General features: G+C 45.6%; 1 protein-coding gene across 5 annotated transcripts in view; it reads left to right on the top strand.

Moving 5' to 3' along the window:
* The window catches only part of LYN (LYN proto-oncogene, Src family tyrosine kinase), a 133,330-nt gene extending 114,007 nt beyond the window's left edge, over window positions 1-19,323 (top strand). For all 5 annotated transcript variants that reach the window (XM_075353258.1, XM_075353261.1, XM_075353260.1 and 2 more), the window contains exons 11-13: window positions 9,386-9,539; window positions 14,992-15,123; window positions 16,581-19,323. In XM_075353258.1, the coding sequence (XP_075209373.1) occupies window positions 9,386-9,539; window positions 14,992-15,123; window positions 16,581-16,783 (489 nt within the window). In that variant the 3' untranslated portion in view covers window positions 16,784-19,323. The remainder of the gene's footprint in view (window positions 1-9,385; window positions 9,540-14,991; window positions 15,124-16,580) is intronic.
* The last annotated feature ends 243 nt before the right edge of the window (window positions 19,324-19,566 follow it).

The following is a 19,566-nucleotide window of genomic DNA, read 5'->3' as shown; positions in this document are numbered from 1 at the left end:
TCCCCCCATCCTGGCATATGCGGACTACAACCTGCCCTTCCAACTACACACCGATGCCAGTTTACAGGGTCTAGGGGCAGTACTTTCACAGGTCCAAGACGGCAAGGAACGGGTCATAGCCTATGCCAGTCGGTCCCTACATGAGGGCGAGAAGAACCCCACCAATTATAGCTCGTTCCGGCTGGAGCTGTTGGCCCTAACGTGGGCTATGGCGGAGAAATTTGCAGGGTATCTCACGGGGACCGAAGTACTAGTCCTGACCGATAACAACCCGTTGGCCCATCTAGAAAATGCGAAGCTCGGAGTCATGGAGCAGCGTTGGATGGCTCGGCTCTCCAAGTTCAATTACAAGATCAAGTATCGGGCTGGCGCTGAGAACCAAAATGCGGACAGCCTGTCTAGAGTGTCATACCCCTTACTCAACCGAGACCGGGATGAAGAATTAGAAGGGGACGAGACACCTGACTTTGCAAAGCTCGCCCAACAGATGGTGGATCACCGCCAGCTCGTTGTGGGCGAAGCTGGAACTCCGGTGGGAGTCGCCTTGCCACCCCAGGAGTGGTGCAGGATTCAGGACCAGAACCCCGATTGGGCTCTACTCAAACAATGGGTGAAACGGCAGCAGAAGCCTCCCGCCGATATACGGGCGCGACTGTCTACCGGGACCTTGACCCTGCTCAGCCAGTGGGACCGGCTGATTCTGAGAGAAGGAGTGCTATACCGGAAGGTTCTCTTGTCACACATGCTGGAAGAATGCGCACAAGTTGTAGTGCCTGAACAATTGGCCCGTGAGATGGTGGTCCAGGCCCACAAAAGGAATGGACACTTCGGAATGGACAAGACTTTTCGGTGGGTTCAACAGTCCATCTATTGTCCGGGGCTCCGCAAGCTGGTTGAAGACGTCTGCCAGACCTGTCGCACCTGTGAACTACACAAGTCCTCTGAGCAGCGTGCACCTGTTCAGACAATTAAAACATCCAGACCCCTTGAGCTGTTGATGGTGGATTATCTGCTGGTTGGGACGGCGAGCAGTGGCTATCAGTATTGTTTAGTCATGGTGGATCACTTCACAAAATTCGCTGTCGCTGTCGCTACCAAAGACCAGACGGCTGAATCGGCTGCTCGGGCCATCTGTCGACAGTTCATCCATGTCTACGGGTGCCCGGAGAGGTTGCACTCCGACCAGGGGGCTTGTTTCGAGGGCCGAGTCATCGAAGAGCTGCACCAGATGTATGGGATCCAGAAGTCGAGGACCACTCCTTATCACCCACAAGGGAACGGTGCATGTGAACGCTTCAACCGGACCCTACTCCAGCTGATCCGCACCTTGGCCGATGATAAGAAAGACCAATGGCCTCAATTCCTTCCTGATTTAGTATGGGCCTATAACAACCAGGTCCACTCTGTGACTGGCTACACTCCACACACCCTTCTCTTTGGTCGCCCCGGAAAAGGGGTCCATGACCTGAACCTATTTCGCCCTGGAGTTGACGTCTGCCATAACTACCCCTCCTGGCTAAATGCTCACCGACAGAAGATGGAGACGGTACACCGACTGGTGAGCAAACAAATCCGGGGCCAGATACATGCTGATCCACTCCCCGTGCAAGAGCAACCCTTGAAGTTGGGACAGCCAGTCCTGCTCCGTATCAAGAAGCCCCAAGGGAAACTTCGAGCCAAGTGGGAGACTGAGGTTTACCGGGTAATCGAACGCCCCTACCCCAACGGGCATGTATACCGAGTGCGGGGTGAAGACAATCACAGCATCCGCACTGTGCACCGAAATATGTTGCGGCCCTGCCGATCCCAGCCTGACTCCCCTACCACAGTACCCGGAGGGGATGACACTACCAACACGACTGACGACACGGACGTTTCCCGGCACAGTGATCACCTTGACTCTGAGATCAGTGACCTCCCTACACAACCCAGTTCTTTCCCCGGGGTGCTGACTGGAGTGGGGCGTAGAGACAGTGACAGGGAGGGGAACAACCGACCCTTGAGGCGCACTGACCGCACCACTGCTGGGATCCCGCCCGGGCGGTCTTACAGGGACCAGTACGTATGGCCCACTTCTCAACCAACCCCTGTAACGTCTGCAGTCATCGCTGCCTGGGAACCGACGGTAGTTGACAGGGACTGCCAACCTTTAAGTGGGGGGGTATGTAATGGGGTCAACAAGTCCGACTGTATCCCTTCTGTAGAAATGGCTTTGAATACTGTTCCAGCAATTGCCCACAAGGGGGCAGCGTCGTACTGTACAACGACAAACACAGAGCTGGGAAATTCCCCACAGGAGCTGGTGTGTGAAAAACCAGAAGAGAAGACGCGGGAAAGTGGTGTTCAGCTCCGGAGCTCAGTGAGGAGAGTCCTGCGTGTGGTCTCCCTGAAGAGAGGGCTCGTTTTGCCGCAAAAGTCAGGAAGAAATCACCCGGTGAAAGCAGTTTCTGTCACTCCCAGTCTGCAGAACTTTGTTTTCCTCAGGGAGTTAACCGGACTACCGAGCACCGCCATCTGAGTGTAATTGCAGGGACTGTGACCTGCCTTCTTCTGCCCGGCGTGCTCCGGGACCAAAAGACTACTTATAATCCGTCACCAGCTGGGGAAGATAAAAGAAAAGAAAAGACCGAGGAGCTTCATCTCTCCAGCGCTGCACCGGGACCCATCACCGCGAGACCCCAGGCCTGCGACGTGGGAGCGACATCTTCTTTCGGGATAGACTGGTACGTGTTTGTAGGGAAAGTTAGGGAAAGTTGCCGCCATTTTTTGTTGTTGTTTTTTTTCTTGCTGCATACCCGGAAGGAGTGAAAGTCCAGGGGCTTCCTATACCCATGTGTGCAGATAGCTCAGTTGATTGTATTATAAACATGTTTCCTAGTAAAGAAATGTTACTACCGGTAAAATCTGAGTATGGGGATTTTGTTGGAATAGAGCATACACACACACCCGCGGCCCTCCCATCGGTCGCTTCACTTTTATGATATGCTAATGAGCGTGGGGACTAGTTGCAAGGGCGTTAGTTCCTTCGCTCATTCCGCCTTCTTAGCATGTTAGTACGCCCACAGCATCATCATCGGCAGTGACTCTCATACCTGTCTCCGTTGCACCGCCTAAGACGCCGAGCTTAGGGTCAGTGCGCATAGATCAGAAGTCACCGCACTTCCAGTCATGCGCACCAGACCTCTCTGTAGCAGGGATGCTTATACCCGGCTTCATAGTGCGCATGACCAGAAGTGCAGGGCATTCTGATTCATGCACACTAACTTTAAGCTCAGAGTATGAGGCAGTGCAACAGACACAGGCATGCGCGTCACTGCTGATGATGATGCTGGACCATGGGCAATGAATAGCATGTTAGCACGCTCCTGTGGGCATACTAACATTCTAAGAGGGCGAAATGAGCGAAGGAACTAATGCCCTTGAGACTAGTCACTGTGTTCATTAGCATATCATACAATTTCAGATCTACAGGTCCGGGAGCACTTGGGCACCAGTGATCATAATATGGTAAACTTCAACGTAATATTCAATAGAACATTTCAAAGGGCAAATGCTAAAACCTGCAATTTTTGGAAAGCTGATTTCAACAAATTAAGGGAAGAGCTTAAATGTGTAGATTGGGACAAAGTCATGGTAACTGGGGATACCGAACATAAATGGGGTAAGTTTAAGGATATACTGCTAGAGTCCTGTAAAAAACTTATATCCTCTGGTAATAAAATGTCCAGGAATAAAAAGAAACCACTATGGATAAATAAGACTGTACAAAGTATAATAAAACAAAAACAAAGGGCGTTTAAAATCGTAAAGGCTGAGAATACAGAAATAGCATTTCAGAAGTATAAAGATATCAATAGGAAATGTAAAAAAGAAATCAAGCAAGCAAAATTAGCTACTGAAACAAAAATCGCCAAGGACGATTGTTACCCCTCTATAAATCACTTGTAAGGCCACATCTTGAATATGGAATCCAGTTTTGGGCTCCACATTTTAAAAAGGACATTCAGAAGTTAGAGTCAGTTCAAAGGCGGGCAACTAGACTATTACAAGGAATGGAAGGCCTCCCATATGATGAGAGGTTGAAAAAGTTAGATATGTTTAGCTTAGAAAAAAGACATCTCAGAGGAGATCTCATTTATATGTATGAATACATGTGTGGTCAATATAAAGGACTGGCACATGACTTATTTCTTCCAAAGACAATACTAAGGACCAGGGGGCACTCACTGCGAGTGGAAGAAAAGCGATTCCGGCAGCTAAATAAAAAGGGTTCTTTACAGTTAGAGCAGTCAGACTGTGGAATGCCCTACCACAAGAGGTAGTAATGGCAGATACTATAACAGCTTTTAAAAAAGGGCTGGATGATTTCCTCAGTACACAAAACATTGTTGGTTATAAATTACTTAAGGGTGCTTTACACGCTGTGACATCGCTAACGATATATTGTCGGGGTCACGTTGTTCGTGACACACATCCGGCGCCGTTAGCGACATTGCAGCGTGTGACATCTAGGAGCAACGATCAACGATCGCAAAAATGGCAAAAAACGTTGATCGTTTACACGTGGCTCCTTTTCATAATATCGTTGGTGGTGCATGCCGCTGGTTGTTTGTCATTCCTGCGGCATCATACATCGCTATGTGTGACACCGCAGGAACGACGAACATCTCCTTACCTGCGTCCACCAGCAATGAGGAAGGAAGGAGGTGGGCGGGATGTTTCGGCTGCTCATCTCCGCCCCTCCTCTGCTATTTGAGGGCCGTTTTGTGACGTCGCTGTGACGCCGAACGCACCTCCCCCTTGAAGGAGGGATTGTTCGGCAGCAACAGCGACGTCGCAGAACAGGTATGTGCGTGTGACGCTGCCGTAACAATATTGTTTGCTACGGCAGCGATTACCACATATCACAGCAACGACGGGGGCGGGTGCTATCGCTCGCGACATCGCTAGCAATCGCTAGCTATGTCGCAGCGTGTAAAGCACCCTTAAGTGACCAAATGTAGAACTGCTGGAGGAAGGCTGAACTAGATGGACCTAGGTCTTTTTTCAACCTAAGTAACTATGTAACTATAAAGGATCTTTAGAAATACTTTTTCTAAAGATTTCTTTATCTATGCTACTATAGGCTGGGACAGTTAGGCAGGGATTAGTATTATGCACCCAGAATTGCTCGTGGTTCTGGGTTCATATTGCACCTGACAGGTCCCCTTTAATCTAATGCGACAGAAGTTATGTGTCAGATTTCGTGTCGTTCAGCATTATCAACAGTTTCTACCATTGATGTAACCTTGTAATGCCAGTAATTTAACCCTAGAACGCGCAACCATAGAAATCTACAATAGAAAACAAGTACCTAGCAGGCCTGCGAGGCCTCAGGTATGCGTTTTAGGGTTAAGACTTGGTTAGTTACACTCAAAAACAATTAGTCCTCGCAGCGCACCTCCCTGTAGTCAGGTACCAGAGCAGACTAATATTTGTGTCTGCATTCTCCCATGGATATGTGTCCCGTCTGTTCTTTCCTCATTTATGGGTGTCTGTTGTTCCCATTATATGTTTGTGTTCACGTTTATTTTGACCAGAAGGAAGAAGAAAGACAGAATAAAAAAGAGCTTGTGAGTGGGAGCCATGTTGAAGAATATTGGCAAGCAATAGTCATTAGATGGAATTGTGCTGATAAGGATAGTCCCATAGTCCATGAGGTAGATGTCTCATGGTGGCAACCATTTTTGTCCCGCCATCTTAAGTTTGGGACTATCAAAGTGACAGTGCTTAAGAAAAAATTATATTGTAGCAGAAATTCCACCTAAGGTCCGTTATCACAATATGTGCATTGCACCAGCATATCTAGTACCCAAAAAATAGCGGCTATTCACCACAGTTGTAGAAGGTACGATGGTCACAAAGTGATAAAATCCTGTGGCACAGTTAGTAGTTCAGGAGTTAGTTTTTCTTCTAAGACTGACCCATGGAAGTGGCTTCTGAGTTCATGCACAGTTTCACAGAGCTGACTGAAGTGGTTGAGGGCCTCATCAGCTGTTAATCACCCGCTCTACCTCTATTAAGCGGTGTATATGTTTCAAGTTATTATCGAGGCTACTCCTAGTTGACAGTCAACAAGTTTGGTACAAGTTTTTGCTAGTGGCCACAAATTCCTTGGTGTCCAAAATATGGAAAGTGGTTATAACGTCAAACATGCTTCAAATTCTCCGAATATGCAGAAATCAGTGTAACTAAAATGAGCACTTTTCAACAAGTTTTATAGAATGCAAGACTGCACATTTTTGGCCAAGGGTCACATTGTCATACTGCACCAATCCAAAGACCAGCAAATGAATGTAAATGGGTACCGGTACTTAAATTAATATATCAGCAGAATCAAGTTTTGAGTGTTTGGGAAGGATCTGGAGAGTTTCTGCTCAATGTGAACACACCCAACTTACACTGAGGTTTTAGAGTAGAAACTCAACTAAATCCTACTCATAATCTCTAAACTAAGTTTGGAAAAATTTTCAGTTTTAACATGAAGCTTGTTTTGGATTGCTGCATGATCAAAACCACAGTCAGTTCAGGAATAAATCACCAGTGATCAATTGCAGGTCCAGGTCATCCCCATGATACACCTGTATCATATGAACCTACTATTACTATGTCCATAACAATGGTAATTAAATACTGGGCAGTTATCAGTCATCAGGTCATACAGGAACCACAATAGTGATGAGACATAGTCAATATCACAAATGATCATTTACATCATCTTTGATTGGAGTCGTTCCCATCTCTTGTCACCAACCCTTTTATCATAGTACCAACGCCATGATGACGTTTCACATCCATAACCTGCCCCTGAAGACTTCCCTCTTCTCTGGTCTTCTGCAGCACAACTCAACATGGTGTCCTTAAAAATAAAATTGTCTCCCATGTTGTGCCCCTAAATAAATATTTCACCCTCATTGTGCTTCCTATACAAATATCCCCTGCACCACTCCATATTGTTCTCCCACTCCCTGCACCTCTCCATTATGTTCTCCCGCACCCAACCCCACTCAATAATATTCCTCCACACCCTGCACTGCTCCATAATGTTCCCTCACAGCCTGCACCGCTCCATAATACTCCCCCGCATGCCCCATAATGTTCCCACACACCCTGCACGGCTCCATAATGTTGTCCCACACCCTGGACTGCTCCATTTTGTTGTCCCACACCCTGCACTGCTTCATAGTGTTCTTCCACTCTCTGCACCTCTCCATAATATCCCCCACACTGCTCAATAATGATCACCCACACTTCGCACCTCTCCATAATGTTCCACCTCACCCTGCCAGCTCATGGAAATCATCATGCCCACAAGGGTGTGATAACATGTAAAGCGAGCCGACTAGTCTAGAATGATGTTATACAGGGAAGGTTAGGAAGGGAACTTTGACATGTAAATGCTGCATGCTTTGAGGGCATAAGTCACCTGACAGGTTCCCTTTAAGATCTATGGGCCGAACACCAATCTTCCTGAGAATCTGCCTCCAGAACTTTTTAAATGAACATAGATGTTACCAGTGTGAGACATGTAGATCAGGAGAGCAGACTGTCAGTCATTACATGTCTCACACTGGTAATGCCCCTTTCATTTACAATAATCTCTGGAGGCAGATTCTCAGGGAGATCTGTGACCGGCCCATAGATCGTAACAGCTCATTTACATATTTCAGAGAAATCAATGTGTTCCTTAATAAGAAAACAATCAGATATCAAAGAATCATTTTATGTAACCTTCTATGACCTGCATGCCCATATAGATGCCAAGGAGGGTTGATCCTAGTGTCAGATTCCCTTTAAAGATCACATACACATTAACGACTGTCATTCACCAAGATCAACCGCTCTCTCTCCTGATTTCCCCATGCACCTCAGCCAAACTTTCATATGTTATCACAGAGGAGGGGAGAAAGCCTCTATCAAACAACTCTGCAGTGGATTATCTCCTGAAAAATGGTCGATATATGAGAAATGCCCAGCCCTTATTTCCCCCAACATGATTTGCCTGGGAAGAGTCAGGTGGCACCCATACACATTAGACTGTTGTCTGATCCAGACTATATTGGCTGGTTCGGCCAACTTTAGTGAGTGTATGGAGGCCTTTAGTGGTGATAACATCAATCTTAAATAGTATAATGAAGGCAATAAGTTTACATTTAGTATAATCGTAACTGTAAAACCAGCAGCATAAAGAGGAACTGAGAGTCTTCACGGTCAGAATGTGAAAAAATATAATGAAGCCCCAGAAGGGGAACTAAGACACAATGCTGCCAAGGCTCAATGTCTTCATAATATATATCTATTTATACAGTACATATGTTCTGTGTTGTTGTGGCAAATTATAAAAGCCAGAGTCCACCCAACATTGCTTATTTAGAATGAAGCCCGTAAATCTACTAATGGAGACAATTTTGGCCATACCTGACACAGATGTTGTATGAACACTCAATCCCAAATGTGCACCGAGAGAAGCATGGAGGTTTACCTAAAAAGCGAGAAATCCATGCAGCTTAAAGGGTCCGTTCCTGGAAAATCCTTGCTTAATAACGGCAATGTTCAATAACCCCCCCCCCAACAATCTTTACTCTCCCCTTGCAGGATTCCCGCAGATCATGTGACATTGATGTGTAACGTAACTGCTGCAGCTAATCGGCCATCCCTGATTGCTTACTTTTTTGTCAAGGTGGTCATTCACCCTGATGGAATATTGATGAGCTACTGTCATTTAGCAGTCTCCGCTGCCGCTGATTCGCTGCTGCTCATCAATATTCCATCAGAGCAGATATCTTCTCTGACCACAAAATAAAGGCTGCAGCTGATCAGCAGTGATTGATTGTCTAGTTAGATAGGTGACACAACACTGTCATGTGACCGACATCGCTGGAGCGGCATCACTGGAGCTGCTCCGCTGCGGGAATTCCGTATATTCCTTACCTAGTGGACTGATGCTTGTAGTTATGCATGGGTTTTTTGTTTTTGAATACTTGGTTATTTTCCATATTTATGTTAGATATTTTCTTTACCTGTATTTCTTACATTTCCTTTCCACATTGTAGTGCATATTTCACTGCATTCTGCTGGATTCTTCCAGTTACTAGAAACGTGTTTTACCAGATCACTTAGTGCACAGAAATGTTAAATGATCTGTTGGTTCAGGTTTCAGTAGATCTACCAGGTGCTGGCAGGGGAATAACCCATATCAAGAATACTGTAACTGGGAAAAAGTGTCCAGTAGATTATACGCTTACTGTATGTGACAATCAGAAGAATCTACACTATAGTCAGTATCAAGGTATAATTTATGAGTATGTGCAACATGAATATTCTCTTATTACATTATCTCTTTCAGATTGCTGAAGGTATGGCCTACATTGAAAGAAAAAACTACATTCACCGTGATCTTAGAGCAGCGAATGTGCTCGTTTCCGAGGCTCTGATGTGTAAAATAGCAGACTTTGGCCTGGCTCGTGTTATTGAAGATAATGAATATACAGCGAGGGAAGGTATGGCCTAATCATTCCTGAATATCATGAAACCTATTCAAATATATACTGTACATGTCGCGGGCGGGGAGGGAGCCGTCGCTGCTGCGCTCTCGCTGGCGCTCGGGTACGGCGCTGCTGCTGCTGCTGCTCGGTGGCTCGAGCGGTGGGCCGGATCCGGGGACTCGAGCGGCGCTCCTCGCCCGTGAGTGAAAAGGGGTGGTTTGGGTTTGGGGAGTTGGTCCGTGACGCCACCCACGGTTTGTGGTGAGTTTGGGACACCACCGCTGCTCTGGACGGGGATCCCGGGAGCGATGACAGGGAGCAGCCGAGATGTTTCTCTCCCCTCCGTAGATAGGGGGGTTGGTGGTCCCGGGGCCCGGTGAGGTGGGACAGGGAGGCAGGGTTGGAATGGTGCAGGGTCGCGGGGGCAGCGCGGTGCCGGACGGCACGGAGGTACTCACTCAGCCAATGATGGATACAGAGTCTCCGGTAAAACAAACGGCTGGATGGACGGGTCCCGCAGCCGGCTGCTGTGGTTACTCCCGGTAGGTTGGTGGTGGCTGCCTTTTCCTGCACCTGTTGTGTATCTTTGGTCCCGATGGCTTCCCACCGGTAACCCGCTCCCCAACTCGGATATGGGCCGGAGGAGCCCCTTTTGCCTGCAGGCTCTGGCCATGGGAATTCTAACTGTGGTGGTAGTTGTGTTTCCCTTTCTCGGTTTGGACGGTTGCCTTCAGTCGGGTCTTTGCTGCTAGGAAACCCCGGAGGTTCCGGTCGCTAATGGATTTGACCGGTTTAACGGCGACTCCAAGCCTGGTCGGGGTCCGTAGGCCCAGCCGGTTTGTGCTGGCTTCTCTTCGCTCCCCGGTTCGGTACCGGCGGGCCACCGCCCGTCCCCGGTCCTACGGTACCGCGTCAATCAGCCTCTCCTGCAGACGGCCACCACCGTCTGCCAACCTTGCTCTCGGTGCCCGGGCCACGTACCCGGACACGGTCAGTCTGCTCCTCACTTGCCACTTTACTCCTGCTCGTTCACTCTCCCTAACCACTCTGTTCTGACTTTCTTTCCCGCCTCCAGGACTGTGAACTCCTCAGTGGGTGGGGCCAACCGCCTGGCTCCACCCCACCTGGTGTGGACATCAGCCCCTGGAGGGAGGCAACAAGGATTTGTGTGTGACTGGTGTGCCTATCTCGGGGTGTGGGGTGTGTTGTTGCAGTACCTGTGACGACCTGGCTTGTCCAGGGCGCCACATACACAAGGGGTCTCAAACTCAGCCAGGTAAATGAGACGAATGTAGCAGAAATTTGAAGCTGACTGGCCACACATGGTGCTGACGCAATCACTGAGCTGTAAATGTCTATTTGCGTGGAATCACCACCTGCTATGCCGTACAAATATGGCGGATGTTTGGGAAGACTATGAAGAAAAACTTTCTCCATACAACCAACAATGCAGTAAGATGCACGTCCGCCCCATACACTGTGCTTTGACATGTTGTGTTCCAGCATAATGTTATTAAGGGCTGCTGATACGCTCCTCTTCCATTCTGATCTCTGTTTTCCTGATGTCTCGGGAGCTCCAGTGACCTATGGACCACAGATGACCACCTGTGGGACAGCAAGTGGCCTCCAGACTGTGTGCTTAAAGCACCACTCTAGCATTTTGTTTTCATTATTTTACTGCTGGAATGAAGCTTCCAATCTAATTTCCCTGCCTCTTGTCTCATACTTAGCTGCCATTATCTTCATTTTTCATCACCGCCGCTCCAGTCAGTCTGCGGTGATTTGTGACCTCCCGGCTGCTCCAGTGTTTCATGGAGCGTGCTGGACTTAAGAAATCAATACAAGTCTGAGAGCCTCATTCTGGCCTCATTCTGGCTCTCATAGACTTGCATTGAGCGATTGTGACGTAACTTCTGACTACCAGGCAGTCAGACGTTGTAGTCAAAAGATGGTGCCCCAGGACCTAAGTGGTGCCAATAAATGGTGAAAATGCCAGATAGTGAGTCTAAGACCGGGGGCATGGAGCTTAGATTGAAAGCACCACTCCAGTGTCTCGTACACTATTGTGAATATTTTTCACATTGCATAATCCAGTAAACTTGTAGGAAGCATGGCATAGTAGTGGTGGTGGAAAATCTTTAGGAAGATGGCACACCAAGCAGAAGATTCATCCCAAAAAATTGTGACAATATATACAGGCATTTTATTTCCACACTCGTGAAGTAATGTGCTATAAGATGATCATGTAGAAAAGGACCTGAAGCGTTAGAGGTGGCACAAGATGGGCTGCTAGGAAATGTACCCCAAAAATATTCATCTTATTTATTGTAGACTAACCTCCTTACATTTAAAATGGTCAATAACTTGGGCCGATTGTAAACAGGGGCCACAGGGAGTGCTGTAGTCGTGGTCTGTGTCCTCAAAGTGCAACCTCAAGGCCCTGCTACAGGCAGGTTGTCAGGCCAGTAGACATTTGGGGTTCTTCCACTTACTTGCCACTTGGGATACTTCGGGTCCTTCTTTTCTCTGGGGTCAGATTTAAGCAAGGAGACGACAACAATCAGGGTTTCTTTTCTTAAACACAACTTTACTTGTACTTCAGCAGGGTTTTCTCATACAGGTTATAGTCACTATAAATCCTTCCTCTCTACTGCTTCCTTTCAGTCTGTTCCTTTCAGTCTGTTCCTTTCAGTCTGTTCCTTTCTTTCTCTGTGCACTCTTGCACTATACTGAACTTCTTCTATTAGCAGTGTTTCGTCACAGCAGACAGGTCCAACCCTAACTGTTATCTAGGGTCCCAGCACTGCACTGTTCCGTGTTCTGAGGGTCCTGCGTGCACCTGTTCACCCAGCAGGCCCACCGACAACGGAGCCTGCTCATAGGGGGACTGGTCCGACCCCGGCACAACTCACACCCTGCGCCTCAGGCAGCCATCTTCTTCTCTCTGTACTTTTCCCTGTCCAGGGATTTACTTCCCAAACTCCTCCCAGGGGCTAAACCTTATCCTTAATCCATAGTGCATTTGCTGTTAAATGCAGCTGCAGTACCCGCTTATTGCATTCCATCCAGCCTATTCATTTACTACCAATGACTCAATAGCTACCTGCTGAACCTTAATCTAACATTTAACACCTTATCTACCACTTCACCTACTCCTGCTCCCTTGTACCTAGTTGCACTAAGCCTTATCTAATACGTGTTTATACTTTGCACAATATAGTCTTTCCTATCATAAAAGGACCTATATAGAACACATTATACTCTCTACACTTAAAGGCATATAGGCATATGTATGAACACAGTATACATTACAAAAACGTAAAATTCAATACTACACTGTACCCTTTCAGCCACTAGATGGCGCCGGCCAAACTTACAACAATACCAGCATAAAATATCATAAAACATTTTGGTTAGGGTCTTCGGTGGGAAGTTCTTCGTACGCCGACCACCTCCTTACACTATCAAACCACAACGATATTCTAGTGCCATAAGGATATGTCCTTATGTGAGGAAAAAAAATGTTGTGGACTCTTTAAAGGATTAAACATGCATTCGACTAGGTGAAATGTCTAGTTAATGTCTGCTGAAAGAATCAACGTCCTGAGAACTGAAACTGAACACTTCCATGTCAATTCCTGCATTGATCTTTAGCCCAGCTAGTGGAAGATATAATGTATGTTATACTTCTTCCACTTTGATGGTACTGTAATGTTGCTAATTACCGTATATACTGGCGTATAAGACAACTTTTTACCCCCTTAAAATAATGGCTACAGTGGGGGGTCGTCTTATACGCCGGATATACGGGGGGGGGGTGGGGTGTATGTACACTGCAGGGTCCAGGGGAGGTGGGGGCAGCAGCTCTGGAGCACAGGGGAACGCTGCGGGCTGCATCCTTTGATCTCCTGCACCCGCTCATATAATATGCACAGCCGCTGTCCATCTCCAATGGTGCTGAAATCGCACGCAGTGAGGGGCTGGGGCAGCGGTGCATATTATGAGCCTGCGTCCCAGTGTGATCGCACATGTCCCCCCTGTGTTAGATTTGGCCCCCAGGCTGCTGCTCATTCTAAAATAAAAAAGCTTTACTTACCCCTGCAGCGTTTCTCCCCGTGTCCCTGCTTCCACTGTGATCAGGCAGAGATCTCAGGCTGCTGTGCCGATCACATGACCGCACTGAGAACCAGGAAGTGGAAGAACAGAAGCACGGAGGGAGACAGGAGGGAGCTCAGCGCTGGAGGAGATAAGGAAAGAGGGTTTTATTTTACTTTGGGCAGCAGCCTAGGGGCCATATCTGACACAGGGGGACTTGTGCGATCTATAGGGGCCATGGGCAGCACTATGGGGGCGATATCTGACACAGGGGGACTTGTGCGATCTATATAGGGGCCATGGGCAGCACTATGGGGGAGATATCTAACACAGGGGGACTTGTGCCCATTATGGGCCCCGGTGAGCTGCTTCTAACCCCCCAGATGTATGCCCTGCCAATCCCCCCCCCGCCGATGCCGCGGGTGCTGTACCCGCCGAGCCGCGGGTGCAGGCCCCACAGAGCAGCAGAGTTGTGTGTATTTGTCTGTATGTAGCAGAGTTGTATGTGTTTGTCTGTATGTAGCAGAGTTGTATGTGTTTGTCTGTATGTAGCAGAGTTGTACGTGTTTGTCTGTATGTAGCAGAGTTGTATGTGTTTGTCTGTATGTAGCAGAGTTGTATGTGTTTGTCTGTATGTAGCAGAGTTGTATGTGTTTGTCTGTATGTAGCAGAGTTGTATGTGTTTGTCTGTATGTAGCAGAGTTGTATGTGTTTGTCTGTATGTAGCAGAGTTGTATGTGTTTGTCTGTATGTAGCAGAGTTGTATGTGTTTGTCTGTATGTAGCAGAGTTGTGTGTGTGTGTTTGTCTGTATGTAGCAGAGTTGTGTGTGTTTGTCTGTATGTAGCAGAGTTGTGTGTGTTTGTCTGTTTGTAGCAGAGTTGTGTGTGTTTGTCTGTATGTAGCAGAGTTGTGTGTGTTTGTCTGTTTGTAGCAGAGTTGTGTGTGTCTGTTTGTAGCAGAGTGTAGTACCATTGTTTCAGTCCAGTTGTGGCTTTATACAGCAGGGAGGAGCATTCCTTGCTGTACTAAGTGAACATTGGAGCAATTGATCTGTCAATGGCCCTTTAAAAACATATTGTACGGCTCTCGCGGAATTAAAATTAACATGTTGCAATCAAAGCAGACTTTTTTTCATTTGGGAGCGGGGTAGTCTTATACAGTGAGTATATCCCAAATTCTATATTTTTAGGGCAGAAGTTGGGGGTCGTCTTATACGCCCAGTCGTCTTATACGCCGGCCTACAAATCTGGACAGAACATCTGCAGAAATGTGTATGGAGTGACTTCCTTAGCACTTAGAGTCCCAAGTGAGAAGAGCTCTATAGAAATGTCTATTCTTTCCTGTGTTTGATTAATCTATTTGCTGTTCAGGTGCAAAATTCCCAATCAAATGGACGTCTCCAGAAGCGATCAACTACGGCTCATTTACCATTAAGTCAGATGTGTGGTCATTTGGAATTCTGCTGTATGAAATTATAACATATGGAAAGATACCATATCCAGGTAAGTTACAGATTGGTGGGTGTTAAAGGGGTTAAACATTTCTTTATAGTACATAGGTGGAATAAAATCTACTTTTTCCAAAAAAATCGTAACCAATGCAAATCTTATCCTTCAAACATTTTGAAGAAATGTATTTAGTTGGGCTATGAATAAAATGGCCATTTTATAAATAAGGGTGCAGTCAGTGATGGAGCACCTTACATATGTATTAATATAAATGGACAGCTCTTCTATTTCTTAAAGGTGTTTGTCCACTCCTCATACAACCCCTTCTCAATCCATGTGTTTCCACATTTTAAAATAATACCGCTTATACTCCGGTGACGATGTTGTTCCAGCGGGATCAAATAACAGTGTTACATCACATGATCATGGCAGCCAATCAGCAGCCACTTCTCTCCTCCCACCTTTACACACCGTTTACATTGAGTAAATGAGCACTACTGCTCTCACATCCTCTGAATGTATGTGATACGTCCAAAGGCAGGAGCCACTGATTGGCCACCATGATTCTGTGAAAGAACACGGTCATGTGATACCGCTGGAACAGCGCCGGCACCGGATGGGAGTATAAGTGTTGTTATTATTTTAAAAAGGAGGAGACATACAGATTGAGAAGGGGTTGTCTGTGGAGAGGACAAATACCTTTAATATTTCATAGATTTAAAGGGATTCTGTTGATAGATTTTTGCTTCCTGACCCTGGTGGACCCATCTAGGCTTGCACATGGTTGATCTTCTTACAGAGCGTTCATCCAGCAAGTTGCGAGGACTCAATATTGAGCTGAAGGCTGTATAATAATAATAATAATAATAACCTGAAAGCATCATAATAAAGGGGCAGAGACCCTGATTGTAACAATGTGTCACTTAATGGGCTGCTTGTAGTATTTTATATGCCTTATCTGATACAGATCTACCAGTTCTCTGAATGCTGAGCTCTGTATAACCGCACCCACATCACTGATGTGATGTTTTATCTGCCAATCAGTAGTGGGGGTGATGTTACACAGAGCTTATGAATATGGAGAAGTACATGGCAACAGGTCTACTAATCTTCTAGTGATAATCTCCTGCTGATAAATCAGTGATTTTATCAAAACTACTCAGCAAGCAGCTCATCAAGTGACACATCACTGGAATCAGGGTCTCTGTCTGTTTATATTGCTGCTCTCAGACTAAGTGGCAAAACCATGATGACAGATTCACGTTAAGGTTGAAAGAAGACACACGTCCGCAGAGTTCAACCTATGTTACCCCATAGGATAGTGTTGGGTTTCAGCCCGTCGTCACCTAGTCAATTACAGCTCCAACAAAACGACTAGAGTTATCCAAACTAGACAACGCCATTAATGAAAAAATGAAGTAGGAATACATGTATAAGGAGAGAGTTGGGAAAACCATGCAGCTAATATTGGGGCAAAATTCTCATTATGTAACTTTTTTTTTTTTCGTTAGGGATGAGTAATACAGATGTGATGTCTGCGCTGCAGCGCGGCTACCGGCTACCACGCATGGACAGCTGTCCTGAAGAACTGTACGAGGTCATGAAACAATGCTGGAAAGAGAAAGCTGAGGAGAGACCCACATTCGATTACTTGCAAAGTGTCTTGGATGATTTCTACACAGCAACAGAAGCGCAATATCAACAGCAGCCATAGATCATGGACAAGTCCTCGAGTTACTGTCTGCACATACGGGAGATTCTCCGCGCTGAATCCCCACCTCCAGCAATGGCTGTCTGATGGGCAAGCTTCAGAGGTTGTGTGGGTACATTACATGCGGCTGTCAGATCCTTGTGTGTATATTATGGACTAATTGAATCTGTTTTCTTTATCTGAGTATTTAAAAGATTTTCTAAGCCCCAGCTGTGACTCTCCGCCCGTCCCCGTCACGGCCGTCAGATGGGTTATTGCAACGTAGAAGATAATGTAATTCATCAGTGATCAGCTTGTGTTAATATATCGGCTGATATCAATGCTCAGTGACCCTGCACTGTATCATAGGAGGCCGAACTGCGTGTGCTTCACCCAGACACATAATACGTGTTATATGTACGGCTATGAGGCTGCACGGATAGAGGCGTGAAGTAAGGCTGGCTGAGAAACCCATGGCTGTATCTGCAGACTTGTACAATCTATTAATTTTGTGCGTTTCCCGAGACAATCCCTTTTCTGTTGGGCTAATTCCAAGTTGTTGAAGGATCTGACAATTGCTAATTGTTACATACTCAGGGATTGTATTAGAGAAACATTTATTATTATCCATAATCCTTGACCCCTGTTTATTATATTTGAAGAACTAAACGTAGTGAACATGAATGGTTTACGGAGGGTCGGGCTGAGGAGACGTAACAGCGTCTTACCTTATTTTCATTTTTATTATGCAAAGAATAGCAAGTGTCTTTTAACATATGGGGCTGAACAATCTGGTATGGCGTCCCCCATAAGCCATAGGCCAGATTTCTTCTTTTTTTTTTTTTTTCTTAACACCATGATTCTTACCATGTTTTTTCTTTGCTTTTGGAACCAATATTTGGTTTATATAAGGGACATGTGTCTATATAGTAGACTTGTAGAAGGGGGGAGTATAATAGTCGTGTCCTACTTGATGTCTGGTCTTTTCATTAATTGCCTGGTATAAAATATTAGGTTGGGTTGCGGTGAAAAGTTTCTGATTAGAAAACACAGAAGCTCTAGTTCTGCGGCCATTATTGAGAACAGTCCCATGTAATCTACAGACACGGCTCATATTGTGAGGTGTAGACTGGAGAGGACTCCTGGATTCTAGGTATGGGATGCACTTAAAGGGGTCTTCCAGATCTGGGCCTAAAATAGTAGTTACTACCTTTTTAGTATTTTTACAGCTATTTATAATTTTAGTTTTGCTCCATTTATAGTCCTGATCAGAAAACACCGCTTTACTCCTGGCGTATATTGAGGTATATACAGCGTCAGCGGTCACCTATAGACTAATATGGGATCCCGTTATCTGAGTCATTGGGAGCAGTTTCATGATATACCCATTAAATGAAGGCCAATATAGCCCATGGATGGTGGATGGCACACATTCGTCATGAACAGCTATTGTAAAGCTTAGGATATATCAATTTAACGGATGAAATAACGGTGTACCAAGCTATTCTATTGCGCTTTTTTGTAGTATTATAAACGTCGACACTTCTTTTGCCTGTATCTGACAATGGAGACAATAGGCACATTTACCGTGTACACTATTTGTAAAATAAAAGCATGTGGTGTGAACAGGGTCTTAGCCTGAAATATGTCATCTTTCCAGACAGATGCTCAGGCTTTTCCTCTAATACTTTACACTGCAGCTCTTCTTCTTCACATTGGCTGATACATTCTGTGCAGATTCAGAAGCCCACCGTCCGAATCCCAGTCACTATACTACTATGTGTCAATTTTATTTCTCGGTTAGAAAGGAAATAAATAAATATTGTAAAATCAACCCTTTGTAAAGAGCATAAGATACAGCCGATTTCCAGTGTGTGTGGAGTACCTGTTAAAGGACAATGAAGACACTTAAGCTCATGATTTACATTTTTAATTATTATTTTCAGCTGATTTATGATGACAAAGTTCAGCCCAACTTTTATATGGTCATAAATCGGCAAACATGAGCTCAGAAGAGGGAAGGTGAGCGTTACCATGTCTCCATTCAGAAGAAGCTCACTGATGGATTCTCTGTTAACTCATTCTGCAGCCAGCTAAACCATGTACTGTAAAGTCACACACCCTTTTGGAAGTGATGCCTAAATAGTGTTTTAAATACATAAGTAATTGGTTTAAAAATTCCGCAATTTGTGCCCAAAAGTGGCAGGAAATGCATCAAATTTTGGCAAAGTTAGTAAGACTACCCCCATAATACGACCTCTGTGACAAAGTGGGGTGTCCTGCGGCAGGGACTGGCAGCCAGTGGCATTGTGCAGCGGTGGCAGCATACTGTGTGATCGAGGGCCATTCTGGGTGTATTTTTGTACGCAGGCATTTTGTTTAGGCTGTGAGTTATCTGAAGTGGTCACAGTCTCAGCGACTTTTCTAAACTTCAATTGAAAGTAATGTATATAATATTTTTCCATGGAGTATTGTGAAATATTAACTTTGTTATGGAAGTGATGCTATTGTATGTTGATGATAATATACATCTTGCTGTATAAAAGGCTTGTTCGATTAAAAAAAGTGTGTGACTGTTACTGTTAAAAAAGACCAATAGTAAATCTACGTTACCATTGTTTAACCCTAGCATGCGTGACATCACAAATCTACAACATTTTAATTATAATTTTTTGCAGAAAACACCAAAAAACATTTTTTTTCAAAATTTCTACGATCTTAAAAACACACAAAGGTACATAAATCTAGAGTAAACTAGCTGCAGCTACATTTCTTTTCTAACTTTTTCTTTTCAATTTTATTGGTCT

Source organism: Anomaloglossus baeobatrachus, chromosome 6 (assembly GCF_048569485.1).
Source record: "Anomaloglossus baeobatrachus isolate aAnoBae1 chromosome 6, aAnoBae1.hap1, whole genome shotgun sequence".
In the NCBI taxonomy this organism is placed as follows: domain Eukaryota; kingdom Metazoa; phylum Chordata; class Amphibia; order Anura; family Aromobatidae; genus Anomaloglossus; species Anomaloglossus baeobatrachus.
This window is presented reverse-complemented; position numbering and strand designations above follow the sequence as displayed.